Source organism: Desmodus rotundus, chromosome 2 (genome assembly GCF_022682495.2).
Source record: "Desmodus rotundus isolate HL8 chromosome 2, HLdesRot8A.1, whole genome shotgun sequence".
NCBI lineage: Eukaryota > Metazoa > Chordata > Mammalia > Chiroptera > Phyllostomidae > Desmodus > Desmodus rotundus.
In genome coordinates, this window is record NC_071388.1 from 203,130,181 (window position 1) to 203,151,711 (window position 21,531).

General features: G+C 41.3%; 1 protein-coding gene across 2 annotated transcripts in view; it reads left to right on the top strand.

The window, feature by feature from the left end:
- The window catches only part of LOC112307899 (nuclear body protein SP140-like protein), a 54,415-nt gene that overhangs the window by 24,618 nt on the left and 8,266 nt on the right, over positions 1 to 21,531 (top strand). The window contains exons 7-12 of one of the 2 annotated variants that reach the window (XM_024564072.4): positions 955 to 1,038; positions 3,484 to 3,537; positions 4,171 to 4,263; positions 6,317 to 6,370; positions 19,046 to 19,150; positions 20,966 to 21,108. In XM_024564072.4, coding sequence (XP_024419840.3) covers positions 955 to 1,038; positions 3,484 to 3,537; positions 4,171 to 4,263; positions 6,317 to 6,370; positions 19,046 to 19,150; positions 20,966 to 21,108 — 533 coding nt within the window. The remainder of the gene's footprint in view (positions 1 to 954; positions 1,039 to 3,483; positions 3,538 to 4,170; positions 4,264 to 6,316; positions 6,371 to 19,045; positions 19,151 to 20,965; positions 21,109 to 21,531) is intronic. The other variant, XM_045198178.3, reaches the window with a different exon arrangement.

Sequence of the window (21,531 nt, forward strand, 5' to 3'; positions counted from 1 at the left end):
TTGTCCATGTGTCCTTTATAGTACTTCCTGTAATCCCCTCTCCTCACTGTCCCCTCCCCACTCCCCCCTGGCTATTGTTAGATTGTTCTTAGCTTCAATGTCTCTGGTTATATTTTGTTTGCTCTTTTCTTCTGTTGATTATGAAGGAAAAGTCATTTTTTAATTCAGGAGATGAATGAGAAGCCCAAGCAAGGACTGACTGTAACCAGGCATCTGATATAAGGGGCATGATTGACTGAAAGGATGTGTGATGTGAATCATGGTAGCAGATAGGGGTCTGGGACACGTCATGGGGCCTATGGAGGCAGTCCTAGTGGCCTGGGTTAGAGGTAGGAAAGGGAGGGGATCAGTACCTTATGCAGCCAGTTCAACAGAAAAAATGTCCCCTGTGATTGCAAAAATATAAAAAACAGAAAAGGTAAATTTAAGTGTTGATGTCAGAGAGTATTTTCTATATTCAAGGCAAATAATTCAGAGAGCCAAGATATTCACAAAAGGAGATAAAAAGAAAAACACAGGAAGACAAGAAAATGTATAAAGAGATACCATCACCAGAAACAAAAATAGCAAAAATAGGCTAAACCAAGAGGAAAGTGAAGAATTAAATAAGAATGAAAGAAAGAGATAGAATGGGAGTGGAAGTAATAGAGAGCAAAGGTGAGAGGTAGAACGAGGGTGGGGATCGGAGGCAGAGTGAGGTGGAGGTGGGAGACAGGGTGCTGGTGAGGTAAGAATTGCTGCAGGATGGGCGCAGCTGCCCTCTGTGCCTGAATCTCACCACCTTCTGTGCAGGACCTGGAGCAACCTGCAGGCCACACATGTCAGGGCACAGACCAGGGGGACCTGAGTTAACTTAGCTTCTCTGTCTTCCTTGTGCTCTTGTCATGAGGTTTCCTATCTGTGGGCTCCTTGGTGCCTCCCTGAAACTCTAAGGGGTTTTTGTCCTCTGTGCAGTGACCAGCAGTGAGGACTCTGTGGAACGCAGAAACAGAGAGGAGCCCCCAGAAGGTTCCACCTCAGCAGTGAAAAGGAAACCTGGTAAGGAGGTGGGAGCTCAAGGCTTGAGCTGCAGGAACCTGAATTAAGAGCTTCCCTTTCCTGGGGCATCTGTTCTGAGCTCATGCTGCACCATGGGTCCAGTGTATCCTGGAATCATATTCTCTGCATTTATTTTATGTAACCTTTTGGGAATGTGCAAGGTAATAAGAATTCATTATGTTTACATTTTTTTGGAAATGGGGTCTATTAATTTTAGGTCCAATTAATCAGCCTATGCATCTATCTATTGATTATATAGTAGAAATAGGCTAGCAAAGTAATGAATTTTTTTGAAAACTAATTCTATGACAAAGTGTTGGTTGGATTTATACAGTGGTTTCTATAGAGAAAAGAAAGCTAAGTTTTTCTTTATTGGAAGGTCATATTGTTATCTGGTCACAAATTTTGAATAGTGTCAAGGGCTGATTCCTTCAGCTATCTATTGTTAGCAGAAATGAATAAGGAATTTTGAAACCCAGAGTATCGTTTTTGACAGAGTTCTTCAGCAAGTTATGAACATATAGTGACTTTTCAAAGGACCTTTGCAAACAGTGTCTCGCTTTTTCCTGTACAGCAACCCCGAGGGGTAAGCAGGATGGACGGCATTACTCTTGTTTCTAGATGAGCAAACACAATCACATAAGTGTTTCCAGGTCTTCCACAAAGTCTCCTGGAGACAAAGGGAAAGACAAGACTAGCATGCTGGATGCTATGTTGTTTCCTTTGCAAAACTGGAGCTCAAAACAGTTACAGAAAATTGTTTCATCAATTCTGTGTACAGCATGAGTTATCATAAGATCTGTAGCTCTTTGGCGCACAAATTGGTGATTGGTTTTCCTTCCTACTTCCTCAGAGGATATTGTAAACATGTCTATTTAGGAAAACACCTTAAGATAAGATTTTAAAAACAAATGAAAATGTTACCTGCTCTTGATGTTACAAAAGAACAATATTGCAAGTAATACTTTTGTTCTGATATCTCACCATATCTATCAATGTATAATGTAAGTTTGCTTCAGTTTTTAGGGAGTGTACTTTCTGACTTGTGTCTCAGTGTAGGCAAATGCACTGAAAGGTGGTCCCAACATAGGTCTATGGTTCAGACACAAGAGAAGATTATTTCTCAGCCTTGCAAATGATTCAAGGGGCACCACTGTGTAGAGGAGGCTCTCTACCTTCAACACAAGATATCCAAGGTCCCCTCACAAAGAAACAGCAGATGAATACGTTGTGAAGTGACAATAGAAGGGGTAAGAGGAGGAAGAGAGAGAAGCGTAGGAAGGTCAGGTTCAAAGAAAGCAATGAATTGTCTCTGCTCTGAGGACAGGGAAAGGAGCATCAATAACCTACAAGGCAGGTGGCCTAGAAGATCAATGCAGGTGGCCTATGCAAAGGCAATGATATACCTGGGTTGTCAAGATATTTCCAAGTTTATTAGGGAATTTCCTGCTGAGTCAGTTCCTTGCTCACACGCTGAGACACCCAGCAAATCCTATTGCTCTGTGCAGTGATCAATAACCTTGACTCCTTAGGATTGAACAAAGGAGGAAAGACAAAAGAGTCACCTGTTCATGGCTCTAAAATGCACCAGATAAGATGTATTTCTGGACAATAAAATCCAGAGTTTAAATCCAGAGTTCTGTTTTCCCAACGAGCCTTATTCTGACATTCTCCGTGTGCATTGATTAAATTACTTCTAGAGCATCATTTTGAGCATTTAATGTCTTCAATCCTATTGGAATACGAAAGAGGGCAAAAGGGCATTATGAACTGTTGTCCAACTGGATGAGCCCAGACTATTGATGTTATGACAACATAGAAATAACACACTACACTGGTAAACGACAGTCTTTTTTACTACATGCTGCCATATCAATTATTGCTAAAGAGTTGAAAAATATACTGCATCTCTACCAATATGTTTTATATTCTACAGAGAGTAGTAAGCATAGTATTTCATAATTTCTCAACAATATTCTCATTAGTACAAAACTTGGAAAGTCTTCATAGAATAATTGGTGTTGCTATTTTGTTACTGATGGAAAAAGTGGCTTAGACCAACTACCTCTCAAACCCAAATGATACTTAAACTATTGGCTTACATTTTGATTTTTCACAGGGTTTTTGTGACTATAGGTTCATTTTGTTTTCACAAATACCTTAACAAGGAGATAGGGTAACTAGGTTATGTCAGAATTATAGATGAGGAAACTGGAGGTAATGTTCGAAGGTCATTTGCAAATTCACATATAGAAGCAAAAGGAGGAGCCTGGCAGGAGCCCAGTGTTATGACCCTGGGCACCAGAACTGGGTTCCGTTGCAGGAAAGAGGAAAATGCTCATTTCGTGATTGAGATGATCACAAACCCTATCTGCCGTGTGAGTTATCACAGATTATGTAAGACTGTTGCTAACAAGTAACCGTTTTCTTCCTCTTACTTTATAGAGTCTGTGAACTTAAGAAAGTCACCTATATCTGGAAACAGACTTTGCAAGAGAGGTAAGAGCAAATAACAATTTTTCATGGTTACAACGAACAGTGTTTTCTACAAAAACTCCTAATTCTTTGCAATATCTTTTATAGTAAAATACGAATTTGTTTTAATTTAAGATAGTTCATATTTTAACTTTTATATTAATTAGGCTAGTGGCTATGACCAAAAACCCCAAAGAAGTCAATGCCCCAAACACAGTGGAATTTAGAAGGGGAGGGGCAGGGCTCTATTTCACAAAGTCATCCTGGGAAGCAGCCAAGTGACAGATCTGCCTTCTTCAATGCCAAATTTGTAAGACCACCTTGGGAGAGAAGCAGAGCTAATAATTAACACAATTACAGACACAAACACAAACCCATAAAGCTACATGTAAAGGAAGAAAGAGAATGCAGTGCAGAATGCAGAGGGCCAAGACAATGCAGAGGAGCCCGATGAGAGGGAAATATTTCCACCCCAGGCTCAGGGGACAGTGAGGATAAAGTACTGACCTACATACAAGTCACGTGAATACAAAAGGCAGATCATGGGGGTTTGAGGGAGGGACATTCTAACCCTGGGTTTTCAGAGCTTCCCCACATTTTCCTTTGAGTTCCTTATCACACACTGAGACCTTCAAGGGACATTTGCTCCTTCTGCAGTGAGAAGTGCTGAAGCACCTTCGGGGTTCAGTGCAGAGGAAAAGCGCCCAGAAGCCGGGAGCTCTGCAGCGACAAGTGGTGCTGACCAGGAGGGTAAGGATGGCCGTCACTGGGCTCCAGGATAGCAGGAGTCAGAGGTCAGGGCTCCTGTTCCTCTGAGCTCATGTCACTTGCGGGAGCCCAGTCCTGCCTTGCTCTCATGTGGCCACTTTGAAGACTGCAAAGAACAAAATTAACTAACAAACTGAATAAAAACAGACTCACAGATACAGAGAAAAGACTGACAGGTGTCAGAAGGGAGTGGGTAAGGAGGCTGGCTGAAAAAGGGGTTTAAGCAGAAACAAAGAAGAAGAAAGAAAAGAAAAGAAAAAATTCACATAGACAAGTAAAACAGTATGGTGATTACCAGATGGAAGTGGGGTGGGGAGATGGAGAAGAGGGTAAAGGAGGATAAATGGTGTTGGGAGGAGACTTGGCTTGGGGTGGTGAACGCACAACACAATGTACAGATGATGTGTTACAGAATCATACACCTGAAACCTATATAATTTTATCAACCAATGTCACCCCATCAATTCAATAAAAATTAAATAAAAATAAATAAAACTGCAAAGAAAGAAACCACTTAAATTCAGGCTTAGCAGGAGGGCTCTGGCAGGATAGCAGTGCTCCTGACTGACTTCATGCTGGGAGACACGTCACCCCCAGTGCTGGACCACACAGTGATGTTCGTGTACTCAGCACCTGTTCTGTACAGAACAGAGACAGCTGGGCAGTCAGCCCTGGGTCAGTTTGTCACAGACCTGTTCGAAATTCAACAAACTCTAATTATTTCTTAGTTATGGACACAAGGAAAAGTTTTTGGTTATGACTGTCAAATTCCATTTATAGCTTTTGACAGATGACCCTCGACATGACATTGGCCAATAAAGTGATGTTTTAACATGGCTTTGCCAAAAAGGATATCTATGTTTACAACAACCTAAAAGTTAGGCCAGATAACTGTTGCTCCCCCATTTCACTGTTGGGGAGCCATCAGTTTGCTCTCTGTATCTGTGAGGTTTTCAGGATCTTTACACAATCACATGGAGAATTACCTTTATTCAAAACCTCTGAAGCCATATGTAAAATAATAACGTCTTATTATTTTAGAAAGGCACTGTGATTTCTTGTATGTTATAAAAGACCCCAACAGTGCCTGGGGCAAAATCTTATTCTCAAATGTATTAATGTTAAAAAAATTGTGTGAATTCACATCAAGTGTGATAAGCTAAAGATTCTACATGGACTCATGGCAGCTAAATCCAAATTCACTGCCAAGTGACTTAGCAGCAAACCTATGAAAAAATATTGGTTTTCAAAACTTCTTTGATTCTGCATATGGGATAAAGGATTGTGAGTCTTTGCTTCATTTTGTAGCAATCTCTTTCCTTTAGATGAGAAGAGACAGAAATGATCATCACCACATCTTTATGTCCCAAATCCTTCAGCAATGTGAGGAGTCATAAGATTTACCACTCTTTTAGTTATATAATATTGGCTGTGTTTTCCTTTGCTTCCAAATCCTGTGGACATCGAAAACAAGCCTATTTAGGGAATAAGCAATTGGAAAACACCTAAGAGCAAAGTTAACAGCTTTACTTGTTACAAAAGCTTTATTCAAGTATTCTTGTTTTTTCCTTTAAATAAAAATAATAATTTGTTAGAATTTTAGATGATACACGATAAACATTTTGCATTCGTTGGCCTGCAGATTGGTATAAAAGGTCAATGGCACAAGTGCGGCACAAGTTCATTTGTATGCAGATAAAAGGATACCTGGGTGACACCATATACTCGGTAGGCCTGCTGTTTGGGGACCCAGCTGAGGAGGCACCGACATCTCATAAAAACCTTAAGACCTGGACAGGATGGAATACCTCTAACTATCCCTGCATAAACTGAAGTACGGAGGCATTTAAAGTATATTTCAAAGTCATGTTGACAAATTAAACAAGACCCAGGTCCCATTCCAGACTCTTATTTCTCAAGAAATCAAACATTCTTATACTCGTATACTCAGGTCTTCTGCAGTGTGAACCATCCTAAGATCTGTAACTTTTATTTATTCATTTCTGTTTTCTCACCACCATCTGTTATTTTCTAGGTCCTATGGATCTTGGAAACAAGTCTGCTTTACAAAAACCCAAGAGAAGAAGAAGTAAGAGTGAATCAAATTTTATTGACTTTTAATGTGAAAAATTAGTTCTAAACACCAGAGTTTCATCATTTTTATTATTTACAATATTGTATTAGGCAGAATGGTGTCTCCTCAAAGATGTCTATGTCCTAATTCCTGGAACCTGTAATCTGTTGTCTCACATGGCAAGTAAACTTGACAGATATAATTCAACTAGGGACCTTGAGATGGGGAAGATTTTCCTGGATTACCTGGGTGACACCAATATACTCGATAGCCCTTAAAAAATAATAGCCAGAGCCTTTCTAGGCTGTGGAGAGAGGAAGAAGTGACTATGAGGAACAGTCAGAGAGGTGCAGTATCACTGGCTCTGCAGATGGAGGAGGGACTGGGGAATGTGGGGGACATTAAGAAGCAGGAAAAACTAAGGAAGTAGATTATTCCCTACAGCCTCCAGAAAGGAATGAAGGTCTGCAAAAAACTTGATTTTATCCCAGTGAGTCATTGCCAGAATTCTTATTGACATTAATTGTAAGATGATACATTTGTGTTGTTTTAATCCATTATTTGTAGTAAATTGTTATGGCAGAAATATAGAAATAATACAGACTTTGGTTCTTATAAGTGACGTATGGCTATAAAACAATCCTAAAAATCTGTCAGTGTCTTTGTGCTGTGTGCAGAGGCTGGAAGAATTTAAGTAGAAAGATTTTTTTTTTTTTTTTTTTTTTTTTTTTTTTTTTAATGAGTATTACATATTTTTTTTTATTGTTATGCAATTACAGTTGTATGCCTTTTCTCCCCATCCCTCTACCCCACCCCAGGTGAACCCACCTCCCTCCCCCCTCTCCACCCTCCCCCTTGGTTTTGTCCATGTGTCCTTTATAGTAGTTCCTGTAATCCCCTCTTCCCACTATCCCCGCCCCCACCCCCCACCCCCGCCCTGGCTATTGTTAGATTGTTCTTAACTTCAATGTCTCTGGTTATATTTTGTTTGCTTTTTTCTTCTATTGCTTATGTTCCAGTTAAAGGTGAGATCATATGGTACTTGTCCCTCACTTCCTGGCTTATTTCACTTAGCATAATGCTCTCCAGTTTCATCCATGCTGTTGCAAAGGGTATAAGCTCCTTCTTTCTCTCTGCTGCGTAGAATTCCATTGTGTAAATATACCATAGTTTTTGGATCCACTCGTTTGCTGATGGGCACTTCGGTTGCTTCCAGTACTTGGCTATTGTAAATTGTGCTGCTATGAACATTGGGGTGCACAGATTCTTTTGGATTGGTGTTTCAGTGTTCTTAGGGTATAATCCCAGCAGCGGAATTACTGGGTCAAAGGGCAGTTCCATTTTTAGTTTTCTGAGGAAATTCCATATTGTTTTCCACAGTGGCCTCACCAGTCTGCATTCCCACCAACAGTGCACAAGGGTTCCCTTTTCTCCACATCCTCTCCAACATTTGTTTGTGGATTTGTTTATGTTGGCCATTCTGACTGGTGTGAGATGATACCTCATTGTGGTTTTAATTTGCATCTCTCTGATGGCTAGTGATGCTGAGCATCTTTTCATATGTCTCTGGGCCCTCTGTATGTCTTCCTTGGAGAATTGTCTGTTCAAGTCCTTTGCCCATTTTTTAATTGGGTTGTTTGTCTTCCTGGAGTGGAGTCGAGTGAGTTCTTTATATATTTTGGAGATCAGGCCCTTGTCTGAGGTATCGTTGGCAAATATGTTTTCCCATACTGTTGGTACTCTTTGTAATTTGGTGCTGTTTTCTTTAGCCATGCAGAAGCTTTTTATTTTGATGAGGTCCCATTTGTTTATTCTTTCCTTTATGTCCCTTGCTTTAGGGGATGTGTCTGTGAGGATGTTGCTGCGTGGAATGTCTGAGATTTTCCTGCCAATGTTTTCCTCAAGGACTTTTATGGTGTTACGGCTTATATTTAAGTCTTTTATCCATCTTGAGTTTATTTTCGTGTATGGCGTAAGTTGGTGATCGAGTTTCATTTTTTTGCACGTAGCTGTCCAGATCTCCCAACACCATCTGTTGAAGAGGCTGTTTTTGCTCCATTTTATGCTCCTGCCTCCTTTGTCAAATATTAATTGATCGTATAGACTTGAGTTTATTTCTGGGCTCTCTATTCTGTTCCATTGGTCTATGTGCCTGTTTTTATGCCAGTACCAGGCTGTTTTGATTACAGTGGCCTTGTAATACACTTTGATATCAGGTATTGTGATCCCTCCTGCTTTGTTTTTCTTTCTCAAAATTGCTGCAGCTATTCGAGGTCGTTTATGGTTCCATATGAATTTCTGCAATGTTTGTTCTATATCTGTGAAATATGTCATGGGTACTCTAATAGGGATTGCATTGAATCTATAAATTGCTTTGGGTAGTATGGCCATTTTGATAATGTTGATTCTTCCAATCCATGAACATGGTACATGCTTCCATTTGTTTGTATCTTCCTTAATTTCTTTCTTCAGTGTTGTGTAGTTTTCTGAGTACAGGTCTTTTACCTCCTTGGTTAGGTTTATTCCTAGGTACTTTATTTTTCTTGTTGCTATATCGAATGGGATTTTTTTCCTGATTTCTGTTTCTGCAGTTTCGTTGCTGGTGTACAGGAATGCCTTTGATTTCTGGGTATTGACTCTGTATCCAGCTGTTTTGCCAAATTCATTTATTAGGTCGAGTAGTTTTTGAGTGGAGTCTATAGGGTTTTCCATGTACACTATCATGTCGTCTGCAAACAGTGACAGTTTCATTTCCTCCTTTCCAATTTGGATGCCTTTTATTGCTTTTTCTTGTCTGATTGCTGTGGCTAGGACTTCCAATACTATGTTGAATAGGAGTGGTGAGAGAGGGCATCCTTGTCTTGTTCCTGATCTTAGTGGGAAAGCTCTAAGTTTTTGTCCATTGAGTGTGATGTTGGCTGTAGGTCTCTCATATATGGCCTTAATTATGTTGAGGACTGCTCCCTTTATTCCCACTTTGCTGAGTGTTTTTATCAGAAATGGGTGCTGTATCTTATCAAATGCTTTTTCCGCATCTATTGATATGATCATGTGATTTTTGTCTTTGCTGTTGTTGATGTGATGTATTATGTTTATTGATTTGCGAATATTGTACCATCCTTGCATCCCTGGGATGAATCCCACTTGGTCATGGTGGATGATCTTTTTAATATATTGCTGGATGCGGTTTGCTAATATTTTGTTGAGAATTTTAGCGTCTATGTTCATCAGCGATATTGGCCTGAAGTTTTCTTTCTTCGTTGTATCTTTATCTGGTTTTGGGATTAGGATGATGTTGGCTTCGTAAAAAGAGTTTGGGAGTCTTCCATCAGTTTGGATTTTTTCGAATAGTCTGTGAAGGATAGGGGTTAGTTCTTCCTTAAATGCTTTGTAGAAATCTCCTGTGAAACCATCTGGTCCAGGGCTTTTGTGTGATGGGAGTTTCTTGATGACTGCTTCAATTTCCTTTGCTGATATTGGTCTGTTCAGGTTTTCTGCTTCTTCTTCATTCAGTTTTGGAAGATTATATTTTTCTAGAAATGTGTCCATTTCATCTAGGTTTTCAAATTTCTTAGCATACAGGTCTTCATAGTAATTTCTTACGATCCTTTGTATTTCTGTGGTATCAGTTGTAATCTCTCCACTTTCATTTCTAATTCTGTTTATTTGGATCCTCTCTCTTTTCTTTTTGATGAGCCTACTTAAAGGCTTGTCGATTTTGTTTATCTTTTCAAAGAACCAGCTCCTGGATTCATTGATCCTTACAATTGTGCTTTTAGTCTCTATGTCATTTAGTTCTGCTCTGATCTTGGTTATTTCCTTCCTTCTGCTTGCTCTGGGCTGTCTTTGTTGTTGTTCCTCCAGTTCTTGTAGGCATAGGGTTAGGTTGTTTGTTTGAACTGTTTCTAACTTCTTAAGGTAGGCCTGTATTGCTATGAACTTCCCTCTCAGGACTGCCTTTGCTGTGTCCCATAGGTTTTGGGTTGTTGTGAGTTCGTTTTCATTTGTTTCCAGGAAGTTTTTGATTTCTTCCCTAATCTCGTTCTTGACCCATTCATTGTTTAATAGCATGCTATTCAGTCTCCATGCTTTTGAGTGTTTTGGGTTTTTACCCTTGGCGTTGGTTTCTAGTTTCAGACCCTTGTGGTCAGAGAAGATGCTTGATATGATTTCAATTTTCTTGAATTTGTTGAGGCTTGCTTTGTGTCCTATCATGTGGTCTATCTTTGAAAAAGTTCCATGGACACTTGAAAAGAACGTGTATTTTGCTTCTTTGGGATGAAAAGCTCTGTATATATCAGTTAAGTCCATTTCCTCTAAGGTATTGTTAAGTGACACAATATCTTTGTTGATCTTTTGTTTGGAAGACCTGTCCATTTTTGATAGTGGGGTGTTAAAATCCCCTACTATAATTGTGTTGCTGTCAATATCTTTCTTGAAATCCTCCAAGATTTTCTTTATGAATTTGGGTGCTCCTATGTTGGGTGCATATATATTTACAATGTTTATGTCTTCTTGGTGGATTCTTCCTTTGAGTATTATGAAGTGACCTTCTGGGTCTCTCTTTATGGCCCTTCTTTGGAAGTCTATTTTGTCAGATATGAGTATTGCTACCCCTGCTTTTTTTTCCTGTCCGTTTGCTTGGAAAATTTGTTTCCAGCCCTTCACTTTCAGTCTGTGTAAGTCTTTTGTCCTGAGATGGGTCTCTTGTAGGCAGCATATGTGTGGGTCATGTTTTCTTATCCATTCAGCTGTTCTATGTCTTTTGATTGGAGCATTTAATCCATTTACGTTTAAGGTTATTATCGATAGGTAGTTATTCATTGCCATTATTTCCTACCTGTGTTCCTCTGTCTTCCTCTTTTCCTTCCTTTCCTTAAAGCAGTCCCTTTAGCATCTCTTGCAGAGCTGGTTTGATGGAGCTGTATTCTTTTAGACTTTTTTTGTCTGGGAAACTCTTTATTTGGTCTTCTATCTTGATTGAGAGCCTTGCTGGGTAAAGTAGTCTTGGTTGCAGGCCTCTGGTTCTCAGTACTTGGAATATTTTTTGCCATTCTCTTCTGGCTTGGAGCGTTTCCATTGAGAAGTCAGTTGCTAACCTTATTGGGGCTCCCTTGTATGTTACTTCCTTTTTCTCCCTTGCTGCCTTTAAGATCCTGTCTTTGTCTTGGAAATTTGCCATTTTAATTATGATGTGTCTTGCAGTGGGTCTCTTTGGGTTCCTCTTGCTTGGGACTCTCTGTGTTTCCTGGATTTGGGTGACTTTTTCTCTCCTCAGATTAGGGAAATTTTCCATCATTACTTTTTCAAACAGGTTTTCTATCCCTTGCTCTTCTTCTTCTCCTTCTGGTATTCCTATTATACGGATATTGTTACGTTTCATGTTGTCCTGCATTTCCCTTATTGCCTCTTCATTCTTTCTGAGCCTCTTTTCCTTTTCTTGCTCCTTCTGGGTGTTTTTTTCTACTTTATCCTCCAGCTCGCTGATCCGATCCTCTGCTTCATCAAGTCTGCTTTTAATTCCTTCTACTGTGTTCTTCAATTCAGAAATTGTATTCTTCATTTCCTCTTGGCTCTTGTTGATATTTTCTATTTCCTTTTTCATGTTGATATAGTTTGCAGTGAGTTCATTGTAGTTTCCTTGTAGTTTCTGGTAGTTCTCTTTGAGCTCAGAGAGCTCAGTGAGTTTCCTGATGACCATTGCTTTGAACTCAGTATCTGATAGTTGACTTGCCTCTTTTTCGGTTAGTATTCTTTCTGAGACTTCCTCCTTTCCTTTCATTTGGGAATTGTTTCTTTGTCTTCCCATTGTTTGTGAGGCTCTTCTTGTTGGCCTCTGTGTCTTAAATTGCTTTGTTCTGACTCCCTGGATTTATGATATGAACTTCTATGGTAGAATGCCAATGGGATTCGGTGGTGCTGTCTCCTTACTCTCCTGTGCTCACTGGTCTTGAGCTGACGTTTATGTGTTTAACACGGTCTAACTCTAGTCTTTTCAGCACTCCAGGTTTTGTTGTCTCACCTGTGGGAAAAAGAGAAAGGGGGGGGCGAAAGAAAAGAAAAAAAAAAAAAAACACACACACACACAAAACAAACCAAAAGAAAGATGGGAAGGAGGGAACAAGGAAATAGGAAAGGAGGAAAGGAAGGAAGGAGGGAAGAAGGAATAAAGAAAGATCGGAGGCAAGATAAGAAGGAATTTTAGCAAAAATTAAAACATAGAAATAGATAAAAGAAGGCAGGAAGAAAACATAAAAATGGTAAAGGATGGGAGGAAGAAGGAATGAAAAAAAAGAAAAAAAGAGAGAGGAAGAAGGAATTCAGGGGGAAAGGAAAAAAAAGAAAAAGGATAAAAAAAAAAAAAAAAAAAACCTCTGTTGGCTTTAAACCGTTCAGGCTATTTCTGCTGGTGTCCTTGTCTGTGCAACGGGAGGGGGTGGTTGGAAGGATTGGTTTCACTTTTCTCTCTTCCTGGGTCACACTCTTCGCTGTTTTGTAGGTGTGGTCCCTGGCAGTCAATCAGTCCGTTGATCAGCCAATCCAGCCGCTTTGGCTTGTGACGCGTGCGCGCGCAGCAGGGGAATCCAGCTGCTTTGGGTCTGTGACGTTATTTTGTGCCCTGAGCGCGCAGCCCGCGGACCAATCGAGCCGCCAGGGCTTGGAACGCTGGCGCGCAGGTGGCGGATTCAGCCGCCTTGGGGTTAGGACACTCGCCAGCAGCTTTGTATTTAGAAAACAGGCACCCAGCCGGCCCTGTGCTTGGTGAGCGCGCGCAGCCCGCTGAGCCACAGGCTCTGTGCTTGGGGGCCCGATCCAGCCGCCCTGGGCTTGAGTCTCTCGGGCGGGCGGGGCCGCCCTGGGACTGAATCACGCGGCACTGGGTTCCGAGGTTTTGGGCCTGTGGGTGGAGCAGCTAGACTCTGCTCCAAATTATCTCGGAGGTTTCAGGTGTGGGCGCCCCTCCGGGGTTTCAAGTGTGGGTCCCGTTCGCTAATCTGCTCGCGCGCGCGACCGGACCTCAGGTGAGCGTAGCAGTCCAGGGGTGGAGGGGGAGGGGCGCCAGGGGCCTCGGCTACTACCGAGAGTTCTCTAATTAACCCCTGAGTGTCTCTATTTTCTTTTTCTTTTTGAGAAATTCCTCCTTTTCAAGCCCCCCTGGTCTAATCAAGCACCTGGCTGCTCACAGCGCAGCCTGGCCCTCTCCCAAGACTCCTGCCGCAGCCCCTGCGCCAGGGCTGGCGCTTCTGCCGCCCTTGTACCGCGCGGTCCTGGGTCCCGTGGACCTTATTGTCCTTCAGCACTCTTCTTACCGTCAGATCTTTCAGTGTCCTCTATCTTTGCTCTCTGATCTTCGTATATGCTGGAATACTGTTGGCTGTTCGCTCTGCTCCTCAGATCAGCTAGGTATTTCCCTGGCGTTGCGGGGAAGTGGACTCCGCTCCCACCTATGTTGCCGCCATCTTCCCGACCCTCAAGTAGAAAGATTTTTAAAAGCCTAGATTGCCTTGAGCAATTTGTTCTTAGAAATGTGGATGCTGAAGACTAGAGAGGACTCAGAAGGAAAGAAGAATATGGGAAAGAAAACCTATGTTGTTTCAGAGAAAATGTAAATCATCCTGAACAGACAAATATGGAGGTGTGACTGGTCAGGGCCAGAAGGAAGTAAAGAACATGTGTTTGGGAAATGGAAGAAGAAGATCCTTATTATAAAAGACAGAAAGCATAGGGAAACCCTGTACTGCAGATATGTGGAAAGCAGAACTTTCTAGAGATTTCTAGGTGATGAGAATGCAGCAGTTTTCTTTTTGCTGCTTACAATAAAATGTGAAAGAAAAGGGATAAACTGAGGGGGGACCTGTTAAAAAAAAAGGAATCAGGACTTGATGACTTGGATTATTCTTAGCTTACTCAGGTTGCAAAAGATGCTGAAATTGAAATTCACTGTCAGGTCAGTGTGCTCTGCAAAATGACCAAGAATGTGGCCTAATGACATTTTGCTGGAACCTCAGAAGTAGGGGAAAATCAGAGTACTCAGTCACAGATGTGTGTGACTCACAGAACCCCTCAGCCATCTCAGCAGAAGTCAAAAATAGGTATGTGATTATGTAGGGAAGATCCGTGGAGGAGCCTCTTGTCTAATGGAGCAGGTCCCCATGACATACATGGGAGACCTATATGGTTCTCAAGAACTTTATACCAACAGAAACAGAGCTGTCCATGTGTAATCCCCAGAATCTTAATCTGTTTCTTTTTTTAACTTTATTTTTATTGTTGACACTATTACAGACATCCCATTTCCTGCCTTTACCCACCACCACCCAGCCCCCATCCTCCTTCCCTCTGACCAACACCATACTGTTGTGCGTGTCTATGTGTTATTCATATATGTTCTTTAGGTAATCCCTTCCCCTTCTTCCTCCCAGTCCCTTTATCCTCCCTCCCCTCTGACAGCTGTCAGATTGGTATCTGATACCCAGTTGGAGCTATTTAATTTTCGCATATGACATTAAGTAAGGCCTTTGGGGGGTGGCATATAGATATCCTATTGTCCCTGCACCATTTACTGAAGATCATCCTTTTACACTGAATCAATTGCTTTGACATCCTTTCTGAAACTCATCTGGCCATAGAACTACGGGTGTGTTTCTCCAATTCTTTTTCTGTTCTATTTTCCTATATGTCCATCTTTAGGTCAATATTATATTTGCTTGAGTACTACAGCTTTATGATGAGTCCTAAAATCATGTACTAAGACCTGTAATTTTCTTTCTCTTTTTCAAAATGGTTTTAGCTGTGTAGGCCCTTTGTATTTGGAAGCTTCTTCTGTCTTTCAGTTTAGCCACTTTGAAGATCACGTCATTGTCCAGGGTGCCTGCTGAGCTCCAGCCACCTGGCTGTGCTCTGGGCCATCCGAAATAGAAATGGTGGATAGCAAAAATTCCTTCCCTCAGAGGTCTATCTCTTTTGTGAGAAGCTTTCCTGGAGTTCCCCACTTCCCACATCTTACTCATCAAATCTGAAACAGGTGGTCCTGTCAGCTATTAGTGAAGTTCTGAACTATGGTATTTTGTCTGGACTATGACATCTCCAAGAATGCAGATGTTCTCTTAGTGAATTAGGAATTAAAAATGGGTAGCTGGAACACAATATGAAGAATTGACTTCATTAGCTCATAAAAATTTGTTGAAAGTTCCTTTGGAATCTAATGTGTGATCAATATTTGTAAATGTTTTCTGTCCCTTTAAAATTATGCACATTTGAACTACTTTGGTGATCTGGCTTCTCCCCATTTCCATTCTCTTCATGAAGCACAACTTGGTTGTTGAGATCTCCTGGAAAATTAGGTTGCACGTGTTCCAGCATGTCGTATGGAGATGGATTAAGTGCTCCCACTTGACTGTGTATTTGACAACTCCTCCTCGTTCTGTTTTTTTGCTTGAAATACTTTGAGACTATGCATGACTATTACTACTTAGGTGAATTTCTTCTTTTATAATTACAGGGCGTTCCTCTGTAATTATAATTGCTTCCAAGTCTTTATTCAGTGTGTGGATATCGATACACTAACTTTTATGTTCTATGTTTTTTACTGCCTTTTCATTAAGTCCCCCTACGCAGTTTATGTTATGCCTCATAATGACACTTTGCCTTTTGCAACCGTCTCTGATAAATCTGATCTTTTAATGTGATTTTATTATTATTATAATTCTGGATATATCTGGACTTATGTGTTCTGTATTCTTGTTAACCATTTCCTTTGGGTGCTTTTATGTCTTTTTCCATCATTCTGATTGATTGAGATATAATTCCGTATTCCACCATTTTTCTCTGCTGGTTTGGAAATTGGAGATAAAATTTCTGCAATCTCTTCAACTATGCCCTAATCTCAAAAGATGTCAAGGATCTCAGCATGAATAGTCTCAAACTGAACATCCAATCTCCATCATTATTGTTTAACATTTTGTTACTTCCTTTTAATTATAAATTTTGAAACTATCATCATTTTGTAGTCAATATTTCCTTAAATGAATTTTTCATCATTTTATACACTTATCATTGTTTCTTTCCTTTGGTTTTACTTTCTCTCTAGTGGAGTTAATAGCTGATTATTTTAGCAGGCTGTCTCTGTGGCAAACATGCCGGTATTGTATGTGCTAATTTGCCTTGAAAGAATTTTTAAGCAGAAATATCTCTTCCGCACGCCAATATGATTACTGTTTGTCTTTTAGAATCTATTGCATGGCTGATGATTTCTTTTTTGTAGTTTAACTGTCACTTCTTGCTTAACAGCTTCTTTTCTTGCCAAAATCTTATTTTCCAACTATCAAGTTGTGAAAATTTCAAGGCCACTGAAAACTTGAAATATTTTACCATAAACATCAAAATACCTTCCCATCAATGCACAGTTAACATGCACCGTTCTTGCTTTCTCACATTTCTGTCCATCTACCTACTTCCCTATCCACTGACTAAACATCCTCAGGTTTGAAACATTTCAATCTGCAGGCATCCGTACATTTCTCTCCAATCCCTTTAGCGCGTATAGTATTAACTAGACTGCAATATTTGTTTGCAGTGCTTTTGTCTCTTCATATGAAATTTATCATTTATAATGAGATGCACAAATATTAAGAGTTATGATTAAAGTATTCTCTTGTAAAATCCAAATCTTTATCAAGATACAGAACAGGACCATCACCCTGGAATTAAGGAGCTCTCCCGGAGAGATAGGAGAGAATTGACTATCCCGAAATATTTCAGGGGTGAGATGTTCTCTATTTTGTATTGATCAGGTAACAACATTAACTCTAGCTTGCAACACTGTTTCTTAATCAAAATTCCTTGAAAAGATACCCTGAGGCAGGTGGAAATGCCACAGAAAATTGCCTCCCAACAGGCTCACCCCACATAGCAGAGTCTGGCAGTGTCCCCAGGAGGACACCACTCCGCCAGCCACTCTGATTAATATCACCAAAGGGAGCTGAGACCCAATCCATTCATTTGTTTCCTGCAGCATTTACCAAAGCCCTTCAACCGTAGTTGTTTTAGGGTCCTGTGGTCACTCCTATGGTGCAAGTCACCATGTTTGTATTGGAGGGACAAGCGAACATGGTGCCCTGAAAGGGAAGTACTCACCAGTGTCGAAGTCTGTACGGATGTGTATATTCATCAGTTGGGAGGTGGGGGGACAGGCATGTCCTCCAGGCTGGGCCACTGGCCAGCTATAGATCTTATGAGTTTTTGCTTCTGTTCATTGTGTCTAGTTTTTAATGGGGCAAGATGGGGGCAAGGTCACTGCCTGAGGACCGTCTATCCAATCTGCCTCCTATGTCCATGACACCAGCCAGGTCACATTTGTTATTTTCACAACCCTCCAACGAATGACTAAGAATCTATGTGGGGACATTGTCCAGAGACATTCTGTGTGGTGCTGGCACCAGCCTCTGTTTCCTTGGATGAGATGCTAAGTGGCAGGCTCAGCATCCATGTGGTAAAAGACCTGGACCAGGTGTTTTCATTCTCTAAGGAGGACTCAGGGCAGCTCTGAATGACAGATACCATTCATGCTTCTCCACCTCCCATACCTCCTAGGTGTTTCCTCCTCAGGTGCCTGGATCTTGCTGTTCCTTCACTGTTCCAAAACCAGTGTGTTCCTTTCCACTGGCTCTAATGTTATCTTTCTTTCCGCAATCTCCTACTGTCACTCACACTTTTCATCCAGAAGGGTCAGACATAAAAAGTGCAAAGGTCTTTCCAAAAAACATGAAAAAACTCAAATCTAAATCACCTGGGCACTCCGACGACTCCACCTTCCAGGCTGGTTGCGGAAAGAAAAAGGCATCATTCCCAGGAAGAGTCATAACAGAATCCAGAATTGTCAGAGTTGGTCTCTATAACACTGTTAATCCCCCCCACACATTTGTCCTGATCACAATACAGGAAGAGGCTGATCCCTTTCTGCCTTCCTTGGGGACAGCTGCCTTCAGTGACCAAAGAGCCCTAACAGAGAAGTGTGTGGACAGGAGGAAACAAGGTCATAGAGTTAGATGATCAGAGCATTGGGTGTAGCTTTTGATAAAGGACACACCATCCTCACACTACAAATAATCCAGCCAGCCATGCAATTTGCAGGTTGTTTGGAGCTTCCTGAGCTCCCCTTTCAGCTTTGGAGTAAGCTGATGTGGGGAGAAATGAGGCAAAGCAGTGAACACAAACAGCAGGCAGACACCATCTCCATTAGGTCACCCCATCACTGTCCCCTCTGCTCCTGAGTCAGAGCTCACACAGGAAGAGGCAGGTACAGTCTCGGACTTTGTGTCCAGCAACCTAAGTGCAGGGAAATAGCCCAGCTGCAGAGAGCTCCCTTCTACCAGGACAGCAGCTGCATGTGTCACTGTCACCTAAGAATCAGGGGGCTGACTGCATGGGGAGCTAAGACAGTTGTACTGATGCCTGGTGTCTCTGCTAAAGCATGCTGATTGGGGGGGGGGTTTGAGAGGTGGAATGAAAGTAGACATTCTGTGGTTATGTATCAAAAATGCCACTGAAAGAAAGACTCTGGAACTCTGGAGATTTGTGGAGTAAAGTTCTCTAAGGACCCCTATGACTTTGTAGAAACAATAACTACATGATAGGAAGTTCCCATGTACAATTGTAAAATGAGACAGAATGAAAAATCTTCTCTTTCAGGGGCAGGACAGCAGCCAGAGGTGCTTGTGAATTTTCGCGCTGAAATACTTCTTGTGAACTGTGGGAAGATCACGGGGCTGTTAATTAAGAGGAAATTGGAACGAGGTAGGTTTCAAGGTTTACTTTAATTTTCAACCCCTCTGTGAAGCAACCACATGAAGTAGTGGAGTTACCCATGTGAACTTCCTGTCATTCAAGGAATTGAGACCCCCCTGTGGCTTGAAAGAAGAAGGAAGGACCCCTAAGATGATGTTTCTGCACTGTAAGCAGTGGTGCATATTAAGTGCTCACCCCCATGTGCAAGTGCCCGTGAGGATGCCCAATGAACCTAAGAGAAGTGCAGGATCTTCAGTCTCTGGGTAGAAAATACAGCATTTTTTTTACTTTGAATCAGATATAACAGGGAAGAGGCCCTCAGCCTGCACGTTCACATCCTGTGGACCCTCTGGGTAATCACCACCAGGACAGGGGGTTAGATGTAGTGAGGAGATCCCAGAGTTGAGAATCAGAAAACCTGCGAACCAGCCTCAGCTCTGCTGAGAGTGACAGTGTGAAGACTGGGACCTTCCTGAGCCTGACACTTCCCATCTAAGAGAAGGAAAATAATTGCAAACCTGCCTCCTGGTGTGACTTTGAGATTTCGTTTACATATGAATATACCGTATTTTGTGATTTTAACATTATAAATCTTTTAAATTATTGTCTATATGATGAACTTCATATCAGATTATTTTTAATATGGCTATAAGAACACTAATACAAATAATGTTTGTCTCATAACTATTTTTTAAACAGCTTCCCTGAAATATAACTCACAAATGTATAATTAACCATTTAGAGTATAGAATTCACTGTTTTTTGTTTATTTTGTTCATCATCACCATCTAATTTTAGAACATTTTGTCCCCCTCTAAAGGAAACCCGATGCCTCTCAGCTGGCAGTGCCCATTCCCACCCCAGCTCATCGCCCACCCTAAGCAATGATTAATCTGTGCTCTGATCTATTAATTGGCCTATTTAAGCATTTTATCTCAACTGACTCACATAACATCTGCTTTCTGTCACTGGCTCCTTCACTTAGCACGAAGTTTTCAAGGTTCATACATACAGTACCATGTATTCTACTTCTTTCTTTTTATTGTCATATGGAAGCCATAATATGGATATTCAATATTGCATTTATCCTTCAGTTAGGGTTTCTCACTCTTTAGCTATCAAGAATAATACTGTTTTGTGTCAAGTTTTTTGTGAACATATCTTTTTAATTCTTTTTAGTATAACCCTGGAGGGGAATTGCAGGATTATATGGCAATTCTATGTTTATCTTATTAAGAAAAAAAACTATTTTTCAAAGCATTGCACCAGTTTAATTCTCATCAGCAAAATCTGAGGGTTCCAGTTTCTCTGCATTCTCACCAACACCTGTTATTGTTTGTCCTTTTTGAAGTGGCTGCCCTAGTGCTTAGACTGTAGTATTTGATTGTGGTTTAATTTCCTTTTATCTAATGATAATGCTGTTAAGTATATGATGATCTTTTACATATCAGTTAAATTTTCTACTGATTAATATTTCATAACTATTTAAATGTCAGCTACCCAAGATTTCAAGGGTGGAAAAATATCTGCTCAATAATGACAGTAAACTCAAAGAAAATTGTTGTAACACAGGACATGGATGTTGCCTTAGTGCCATTGTGAGCGGCAGGGCCCCCACTTGAGATTTTAACTCAAAGCAGCAAGTCTCCTTGGGGGGAATTTACAGTCTGGGTTTGGGGGTTCTGAAGTATGGAAGGGGAGGTCAGAGGCTCCTGCCATTGATCTTGAACCCACATGGGTGACATCAGATCCAAAGTGGTGGGAGGCCAACCTCTGAGGTCTGAGGGCAAAGAGGTGTCAGGGTCAACATGCCTGATCTTACAGGAGCCACAAGGAAGTGCATAAGAACTGAAGATGGAAACTGGTTCACCCCCAGGGAATTTGAAGTCAGAGGAGGCAAGGATAAAGCAAGTAACTGGAAGACCAGCCTGACCTGCGGTGGAAAAACCCTAAAACAGCTGATTGAGGTATTTCAGTGACAGGGGCAGGAGGTGTGACTTTCTTTGTTGTGGTCAAAGATGAGGTCACTATTTGCTCGCCCAATATACGCTGAGTTGTGCCTGGAGCTTTGAGGCCCCAGACTTTATCCTTTTCCCAGGAAGAGGTGCCCCACACTCATACCTCAGTACAGGACAGCACATCCATTTGTCAAAGGGGCTCTGCCAGGGTGGCTGCAGGGGCTTGGAGGAGGGAAAGGTCATTCTGACCCAGGTGCTTGCAGACAACTTTTGGCACTAAAAGAAAGAAGACTGTCTGCAGTCAGACACATGGGCAGAACACAGTCCAGAGAAAGAGTGGTGTTAACACCAGAACCATGATTAACGTGACTCCGTGTGTTGAGGTAGAGGGACTGTGTGATATATGGTGTAATCCATCAGTTGGGGCTGTTT